The sequence below is a fragment of the Musca autumnalis genome, unplaced genomic scaffold (assembly GCF_047663935.1).
Source record: "Musca autumnalis isolate F117 unplaced genomic scaffold, ASM4766393v1 scaffold_2, whole genome shotgun sequence".
Taxonomy (NCBI): Eukaryota; Metazoa; Arthropoda; class Insecta; order Diptera; family Muscidae; genus Musca; species Musca autumnalis.
The window spans coordinates 195,906,605-195,916,802 of NW_027411755.1; the positions used below are offsets into that span (position 1 = coordinate 195,906,605).

The 10,198-nt window shown below is 37.3% G+C and overlaps 1 protein-coding gene across 1 annotated transcript; it reads right to left on the reverse strand.

The window, feature by feature from the left end:
- Positions 1-9,357: 9,357 nt before the first annotated feature.
- Positions 9,358-9,900, reverse strand: LOC141392485 (uncharacterized). Its single transcript, XM_073965423.1, has one exon. It carries the CDS (start codon positions 9,898-9,900, stop codon positions 9,358-9,360), a length of 543 nt encoding a protein of 180 aa, XP_073821524.1.
- Between the last annotated feature and the right edge of the window lie 298 nt (positions 9,901-10,198).

Consider the following 10,198-nt stretch of genomic DNA (forward strand, 5'->3'; position numbering starts at 1 on the left):
ATTTCATCCATTTCAATGGGATATTGGTGACACCACCTTCAAAATAGCGAAAATCGGGTTTATACTGATAATTTTCTTCTGCAATATTTTATGCACCGATGGCCATTTAAATACTAAATTTCAGTCATATCGGTGGTATATGGAGGCCACAACTTTCAAAATAACTTAAATCGGGAGGTACGGTCTTATGGGGGCTATTTGAGGACTTCGACCTATACCGGCATATTTCGGGTGGAATGTTCTATACCACTATAAAAAAAACAATACCAAATATCAGCTATTTCGGTGGGGAACAAAGACTAACTACCAAATGTCAGTCATCTCGATGGGATATTGAGCAAACTTCAACATATCGAAAATCGGGAGGTACCGTTCTATGGGGATTATATGTAGACATAGACCTACACCCACAATTTCAGGTGGAAATTGTTTCACCCCCCAGGTAACACTAAATACCAAATATCACAACTTTCGGTGGGTACCGGTCGGTACCGTTCCATGGTGGCTATATGAAGACATGGACATATACCGAAAAATTTCAGGTGAAAAGCTGTATACCCTCAACGAAGACTAACTACCAACTTGCAGCCATTTCGGTGTTATAATGAGGCTAATACCTTCAATATACCGAAAATTGCGATATACCGTTCTATGGGGGGTACATCAATACGTTGACATATACCGACAAATTTCTGAGAGAAATTTGTGTAGCCCAGAAAAAGGCTAAATACCAAATTTCAGCCCCTTCGGTGAAATAATAAGGCTACAACCTTCAAAATACCGAAGATCAGGCGGCACCGTTCTATGGGAGCTATATGAAGACATTGACCTCTACCGACAAATTTCAGGTGGAAAGTTTTATACCCTCAACGAAGACTATGTACCAAATTTTAGCCATTTCGGGGGGCTATTGAGGTCACAACCTTAAAAATACCGAAAATCAGGAGGTGCCTTTCTATGGGGGCTATATGAAGACGTGGACCTATACTGACACATTTCATATGCGGTTAATACCCCAAATGAAGACCAAATACTAACTTTCAGCCATTTCGGTGTTTGGTGGTAGACGGATTATATTCCCTAAAAGAAATGTTTACCAGTGAAATGCTTATGCTATGGCCACTTGTTTTAAAAATTAATTTTTAAAATTATCGTGGATTTTTAAAAATATAATTTTTCAAATCATTGTGGATTTTTTTTTTTTTGAAAATTAATTTTTCAAATTATCTTGGATTTTTTTTTAATTTTTTTTTTTCAAATTATAGTGCATTAGGAAAATCAATAATTGTGGAATTTTTTGAAAAATAATTTTTCAATTATCGTGAATAATTGGATAATATTTTACAATAATCGTTGATTTATTAAAAATATTTTCCAATAATCGTGGATTTTTTAAAAAATATTGTCCTATAATCGAGGATTTTTTAAAAATATTTTCCAATAATGGTGGATTTTTTTAAAAAAATATTTTCCAATAATCACGAATTTTTTTTAAAAAATATTTTCCAATAATAGTGGACTTTTTAAAAAATATTTTTTAATAATCGTGGATTTTTTTTTAAAAAATATTTTCCAATATACTTGGATTTAAAAAAAAATTGCAATAATCGTGGATTTTTTTAAAAATATTTTTCAATAATCGTGGATTTTTAAAAAAATATTTTCCAATAATAATGGATTAGTTTAAAAAATATTTTCCAATAATAATGGATTTGTTTAAAAAATATTTTCCAATAATCGTGGATAATTGGATAATATTTTACAATAATCGTTGATTTATTAAAAATATTTTCCAATAATCGTGGATTTTTTAAAAAATATTGTCCTATAATCGTGGATTTTTTAAAAATATTTTCAAATAATGGTGGATTTTTTTAAAAAAATATTTTCCAATAATCGTGGATTTTTTTAAAATATTTTCCAATAATCGTAAATTTTTATAAAAAATATTTTCCAATAATCGTGAATTTTTAAAAAAAAAATTTAAATAATAGTGGATCTTTTAAATAAAAATGTTCCATTCATTGTGGATTTAAAAAAAAAATATTTTGCAATAATCGTGGATTTTTTAAAAAATATTTTCCAATCATTATGGATTTAAAAAAATATTTTGCAATAATCGTGAAGTTTTTGAAAAATATTTTCCAATAATCGTGGATTTTTTTAAAAAATATTTTCCAATAATCGTGGATTTTTTTTGAAAAATATTTTCCAATAATTGTGAATTTTTTTTAAAAAATATTTTCCAATAATGGATTTTTATTTAAATATTTTCCAATAATCTAGGATTTTATAAAAAAAATATTTTTCAATAATCATGGATTTTTTAAAAAATATTTTCCAATAATCTAGGATTTTATAAAAAAAATATTTTCCAATAATCGTGGATTTTTTAAAAAATATGTTTCGATAAGCGTGGATTTTTTAAAAAAATATTTTTCAATAATAGTGAATTTTTTAAAAAAAATATTTTCCAAAATTGTGGATTTTTTTAAAAAATTATTTCCAATAATAGTGGATTTTTTAAAACATATAGTCCAATAATTGTGAATTTTTTTAAAAAATATTTTCCAATAATCGTGGAATTTTTTTAAATATTTTCCAATAACCGAGGATTTTATAAAAAACATATTTTCCAATAATCGTGGGTTTTTTTTTTAATATTTTCCAATAATCGAGGATTTTATTAAAAATATATTTTCCAATAATCGTGCATTTTTAAAAAAATATTTTCCAATAATAGTGGATTTTTTTTAAAAAATATTTTCCAAGATTCGTAGACTTTTTAAAAAATATTTTCCAATATTCGTGGACTTTTTAAAAAATATTTTACAATATACTTGGATTTAAAAAAAATTTGCAATAATCGTGGATTTTTTTAAAAATATTTTTCAATAATCGTGGATTTTTAAAAAAAATATTTTCCAATAATAATGGATTTGTTTAAAAAATATTTTCCAATAAAATCGTGAATTTTTTAAAAAATATTTTCCAATAATAGTTGATTTGTTTAAAAAATATTTTCCAATAATCGTGGATTTTTTAAAAAAAATATTTTCCAAAATTGAGTATTTTTTTAAAAAATATTTTCCAAAATTGAGGATTTTTTTAAAAAATTATTTCCAATATTCGTGGACTTTTTAAAAAATATTTTCCAATATTCGTGGACTTTTTAAAAAATAGTTTCCAATATACTTGGATTTAAAAAAAATTGCAATAATCGTGGATTTTTTTAAAAATATTTTTCAATAATCGTGGATTAAAAAAAAAAATATTTTCCAATAATAATGGATTTGTTTAAAAAATATTTTCCAATAATCGTGAATTTTTTAAAAAATATTTTCCAATAATAATGGATTTGTTTAAAAAATATTTTCCAATAATCGTGGATTTTTTAAAAAATATTTTCCAAGAAACTTCACCATATGTCCACGGTGAAAATCGAGCTTAGTGAACTTCTTTGCTCAGTACAATCCCAAGAATCAGAAACTCGAAGGACCTAGTAAGGTGTTTTTTCTTCCACACAAATCGCCCAGGCCTAATATCCATTCTTTCGGATACATCTCACACAAAATTCGAAAAATGTGGAGTTTAAGAGCTCTTTCCGAATCATTTTGAATGCTTTCAGCAGGTTGTCCTTGCAGTCCCCATTACGACGGTACAATTTTTTTCGCGGGCAAGTTCATACTTTCCGAGATAATGGCCTAAAAGCTCCAAGAAACCCTGACGGCATCAGCTAAAAAGGCAAATCCGCAATATAAATCTCGCAGGGAGTACCTGATTTGTCCAAACTTGGCACATCGTATTATTACTTCCAGTCATGTATCAAGTTGATATATGGACTCTATTGGTTCCGTACTTTGGGAATCTCTCACACAAAATTTGGCTAAAGTGCAGATTGAGGACTCGCCTCCGATCTATTTGAAATTTTTGATGGTGGTTGTTTTTTTCCAGAGTAAGTCCATACTTCCTGAGATAATATACATAATACAAACTAATATGTCTAGTGTGTAAGATAATTTTTAAAGTTTTTAAAGATTTGTTATGGCTTGTTTCTTTAAGACGTATCGAATACAAATTCGTTTTTTTATATTTGATTAATTTGTGTTTTAATCAGACAAAAATTTTCTAGAACAACGGGAGTTTTGTAGTAATTCGAAAGAATTTGAATTTGACTTTATTTAATACTAGCTGAACCCGGTGCGCTTTGCTGCCCCGACTACTATAAAATATAATGGAATGCCATAATTATATTACGTTTTTAATATTTTAACGAATAAATATAGGAGATATGAAGGCGTTAAATACCTATTCAGGGTTGTTATGGAGCTACTATGGTATGTTTCAGGAGGTAACACTCCTCCGAAAGCCTTTCCGCTATAAGTATTCCTAATGATTTAGATATATCATAATAAAACATAAATCTTAAAAGTCTCTCAAATATATGATCCTTAATAGTTGTAGCCTTGGTCAATTCCTTCCCAACTATAAGTGCTTGTATAAATAATGATGATTTCTACTGACTGCTAAGTTTCAAAATTTCATTGAAATTGAACATACGTAAAAAAACATGAAATCGACCGAAAATATATATGGGAGCTATATTCCTATATGAACCGATCTCGGTATAATTGGTCAAATTTAGTTTTAGACCAAATCCCGTCTCACATTCCAAATTTCATTGAAATTGAACATACATAGCATGTATGTATACATGTTTTGTGCATAAAACACAGAAAATCAGCTGAAAAAATATATACATATATATATATATATATATATATATATATATATATATATATATATATATATATTTAGTAAATTTCAAATTTCCTTTACAATTACATAAAAAAAAATTAAAACATTTTTGGTGAGTACATCCGCCATTTTTGGTACATGGGTTACGAAAAAATCGTGGCTTCAAATCTGTTCGCGTTCACAAAATTGGTTGTTGCACTCAAAAGTTACATGCGGTTTTACTATCTTGTAAAGAAAAAATATTTTGTTTTTGAAAATAGTCAGGCTTAATCCCATAGTCGTTGTTTTAATATTTTATTAAAACAACTTTAATTTATTAGTGGGAAAAAAATGGCGATGTTTACCAAGGGGTAGGTTAGGTTAGGTTCAGGATGCGCAGCTGCCATGTTGGCAGCTACTCCACTCGGAGACCTTGACCATTGTGATCATCCAAACTATTAAATTATGTGTGTTGTAGTGGTGGAAGATGTTGTATTGATGTGTGGTTTGGGCTATTTGATTGTAGATGCATGACATGGCTGTGTGTGTTGATGTTGGTTGAGTTGTAGGTGGTGATGATATGTAACTGATGTGAAAATAAAGGTGGTGTGGAGGACAAGTGATGTGGTGCCTGTTGTGGATAGAGCTATGTGGTGCTGTGTGACTGTGGGTGATGATATAAGTCTGTTGATGTGCTGTGCTCCTAGATGACGATGATGTGTAGCTGATGGTTATATGGTGATTTTGTGCATTCAGGTGATGACAAGGAGATGTGTTATATATATGTAGATGATGATATGTGGCTACTTAGATGATGATAGTGTATGTGAAGGTATTGGTGATGTGGAGGACAAGTGATGAGGTGCCTGTTGTGGATAGAGCTGTGTGGTGCTGTGTGCCCGTGGATGATGATATGTGTCTGTTGGTGTGATGTGCTGTGTGGGAGGAAAGTGATTAGGTTGGAAAGGTTGGACAGGAAGGGAAGCGGAAGAGAGAGAGAAGAGTAAGAATAATTAGAATGATTAGTGACTGTATTGGAGAAGTCAGGTATTTAAAGAGGGAAGATGATTTAGTAGCTAACTACGATTTAGTTACTAATGGTTTTAGGTCTGTGTTGGCCTGCCCCAGAGCATCTTAAGGCTCTTGCAGTAAACCACCAACACTGTGGGGTCAATAGAGGCGAAGTAGGAAAGAGATTCAATCACATGTTCACCAAATAGTCTATGTCTTTTGACCATCAGTCTAGGACATCTGCATAGAAGGTGCTCGATTGTCTCCGTTTCCTCCTCATCCTCACATAACCTACAGTACTCAATGTTGTTGCCATCCCACTTGCAAGTCATGGATCTTATTCCGCAGTGACCGGTTATTACCCCCACAGCGGTTCTCATTTCTGATTTGCACAGCGAGAGGAGGGACGAAGTTCTACGCCATGAGATAACCGGCCAGATTGACTTAGATACCTTACAACCAGGCACATCCTGCCAAACTTTAACGGTTTCCTCTGTGTAGAGCTTACTGAGTTTGTCGAGGAAGAAGCAGAGAGGTGGCTTGACACTATCCTCTACCGTGAGGTCCGAGGATTGGGATCCTCTTCTAGCCAGTTCATCAACTATCTCGTTTCCCTCAACATTGCAATGCCCTGGAACCCAACAAAACCTAACAACTATGTTACATGTTTTTAAGAGAGACCTGCATCTTTGAACAATCCTGGATTTAATACTGTATGACCCTAACGCTTTTAGGGCAGCCTGACTGTCCACGTAAACAGTGACTGCCTTATCTATAAGGTCCGTCATTCCCACTATTAATTCTAAGGCTTTCAAAACCGCAAAAACTTCTGCCTGAAAAACACTACAGTTGTCATTAAGCTTATATGAGTTCCTGATGTCTAATTCTTCACAGAACACACCAGATCCCGTGCCTTCCTCCATCTTCGATCCATCGGTGAAGATCGACAGGCTATCGGGAAGTGGTCTGCCTCGTGTCCACTCAGTCCTGTCGGGGATTAGTACGTCAGCTGTGTCAAAGTCCAGGCTTGATGAGATGTAGTCAGTCTCATCTCCCCTGGCTCTTAGTCCAATCTGGCTACAAGTCCGCTGTAGAACACTAGCATGTCCAAGATGTGAACCACGCCACAGATTTAGCTCTTTAAGCCTCAAGGCAGATCGTGAAGCTCGATACTGTACAAGTATGTCCAAAGGTTGGACGTTCAGTATGGCATTCAATGCGGCCTGAGGTGTGCTTCTTGCTGCTCCAGTAACGAGTACTGACGCAGCTCTTTGCACAGTAGCTAGTTTGGACAGATTGGAATTATTGCCTAGGGCATGCCACCAAACGAGACAACCATAGGTCAGAATGGGACTGACCACTGTCCTATACAGCCAATGTATTACATGTGGTCTGAGGCCCCAGCTCTTGCCTATGGAGTTCTTGCAGGAATAAAGCGCGATTAAACCCCTCTTGGTGCGCTCCTCCGTGTTCCTATTCCATCTTTGCCGATGGTCCAGGATCACTCCCAGGTATTTCGCCTCCGTAGAGAGATCCAATCGCACTCCATCCAGCGTTGGCGGCACAAATGCGGTAATATTTCTTTTCCTGGTGAATAGTACCAGCTCAGTCCTCGCAGTGTTCACCCCAAGACCATTGTGGTGAGCCCAGCGAGAGAGCTTAACCAGCGCACCCTGCATCAGTTCCGACAGCGTCGACAAGAATTTTCCACTGATTAGAAGGACAACGTCGTCAGCGTATGTTACAACTTTAGTCCCTAGTCTATAAAACTCCTTGAGTATCCCATTCACCACTAGAAGCCACAGCAATGGAGATAAGACTCCACCTTGTGGGAATTGATCAGTCTGCTTTCCAGCATTCTGTCAATCCAGTTGATTAAGATAGAGGGGACACTCAGAAGCTCTAGAGAAGAATGAATGGATTCAAGCTTCACATTATTGAACGCTCCCTCTATGCCTAGAAAAGCGGTCAATGTGTGATCCAAGTTATCCATGTTCTTCTCTATATAACTCACTACCTCATGTAGCGCTGTTTCCGTCGATTTCCCTTTCATATAAGCATGCTGGGAGCTGCTTATAAGGTCACAATTTATGTACGATCTGATCTCCAAGTCGAGCAGCCTTTCTAAGGTTTTTAATAGAAAGGAGGAAAGACTTATCGGTCTGTAGTCCTTCGGCACCGCGTGGCTTGGCTTCCCAGCCTTGGGGATATAAGTCACTGTTACCTCTTTCCACAGTGCCGGTACGTGCGACAGCAATAAGCAAGCCCTAAAAATAACCTTCAGTATGGTGATCAATACCGGTGGTGCGTTCTGAAGCATCGCCGGAATGACGCCATCTGGACCAGGAGATTTGTAGGGTTGAAAAGTGCTGATCGCCCAAGAGATCCTTGAGTCACTTATCAAGCTATTGACGAAGAAGCTTTCATCGGGTGTATAGGTTCTGTTCGTTTCCGAGCTCGGATACGAAACAGCGTCCTTGCATCCCGGGAAATGAGTCTCTGCCAATAGATCAAGAGTCTCTAGAGCAGAGTTCGTCCACGTGCCATCATTTCGTTTGATGCTCCCAATAGGTTTGGGGTCCTTTGAGATTACCTTACGAAATCTTGCCGCCTCGTTTACTTCCTCTATCGATTCACTAAAGTTAATCCAGGAGTTTCTCTTAGCTTTCCTGACCTCACTTTTGTACTTATTGAAACTGTTCTTATACAGATCCCAATCCGTACCAAGCGGGCTGTGTTCTCCTACCTGGGTAAGTTAATGGGCATGTCTTTTCATAGCAATCCCTGAGGACATTTGTGAGATCCTTAACCCGTCTGTCCACTTCCCTCTCTGTGTGAGGTTCAGATATTTCACACAGTCTTGAAGAGGCCATGGAGTTGAATTTCTCCCAATTAGTTCTCCTGGGATTCCTATGAGGTTGTTGCCGTTTACTTCCACTCGGGACTCGAAAGTGTATCGTCCTGTGGTCCGAAAAGGAACATTCCTCCGATACTCTCCAGTCCGTTATGGAAGTATCCTCCATATTTGTAAGGGTGAGGTCTATTACCTCCTCCCTTACCCTATTCTGGAAGGTGGCCGTATTTCCCCTATTACACACTCGTAGATTATTAGTTAAAATAAAATCGAATATGGACTCACCTCTCGTATTAGTGTCACTGCTGCCCCAGTGGAAGTGATGGGCATTTGCATCGCAGCCCATTATGAGATTACAAGTGCCCGAGATCTCATCCACTAGCTTACGCACCAATCCACTAGGTGGGTCAGGTACCTCGTACGGCATGTAGACCGAGGCTAGCACCAAGGCCCTTCCGGAGCCTACTTCCAGCCTCACTACCGCCGTGTCGCCATCACTGTAATTATAGAGATGAATAGGATTTAAACATTTCTTCACTATAATACAAGATCTTACCTTCTCCCCATTCGACGAATAGAACAGGGAGTACCGCCCATCGTTTAGTCCAGAAACCCTATTTTTGTAGAGATAGGGTTCCTGGACCAAAGCGATGTCAATCACCGAATTTGTAAGGGAGAGAAGGAGTTCTGCAGCCGCCGCCTTGCAGTGATGCAGATTAATCTGCACCACGGGAAGGCCCTGCTGCCCGAACTCCTTACTGAGGCTGCGAGAAACGGAACCGAAGCCAACCCAACCCGAAGTCCAGCTCTCCCTTACTATTCTTAATGAACTCCGCGCTTGAACTGTCCATGGTGAACTTCATCACCGTGCCTTCGCCTTCTGGGTAGGATCTCACCAGTTTCCAGCTATCAGTCTGGATGGGCCTGTTTTGCTTCCGGATCAGCTTCAACACCTGTGCCACATCCGAAGCAGGAGGTGGCACCCATGTTGTAGCCACTACCCTTGATAGGATCTCGGCGATGGGAATCGCAGCCAGCCTGCAGCCGTCCCACAGAGCGCCAGAGTTATTTACTGTTTGGGTGAGGAAATCACGCGATTCCTCATCCTTACAGTTGATAACTTTGACACCCTTGTATACGGATGCCCTGCCAAAGCCGGTCTTCCTCTCATCCACATCATCGGAAGTAATGACATTCCTCAGAAGACCTTCCACCAGCAACCAGTGATCATCACTGATCCTACCTTCAGGGTCAGTTCTGTCAATGATTGCCACCAGAAGGTCATCTGGGGCCGTCATTCTTGCAGGCCTGTGTGGCTCATATGGCTTCTCTCCAGCAGGTTTAGGAAGTTTTTTGGCCCGGGCTGCCTTTACAGGCCCTCCCTGGCTGAGCTCCCTTAACCGTCTGTCGGGCGGCCATTTTAGCATATGATGCCGGTCGATTGTCGGACTGACGACCACCCAGCCTCTTAGCATCTGGATGCGGATCCTCAGAAGACCTCACTCTCTTCATACCAGGTGGTAGTGAAGAAGTAGTCTTCTGGCCGCTAGCCAGCTTTGAGGTTGAAGGGCCGTCAGTCCCATAAATCGTCCGACC

What these genes read in the sequence shown, in the direction of transcription:
- LOC141392485 (XM_073965423.1), bottom strand. Translation starts at nt 9,900, where the DNA reads ATGACGGCCCCAGATGACCTTCTGGTGGCAATCATTGACAGAACTGAC.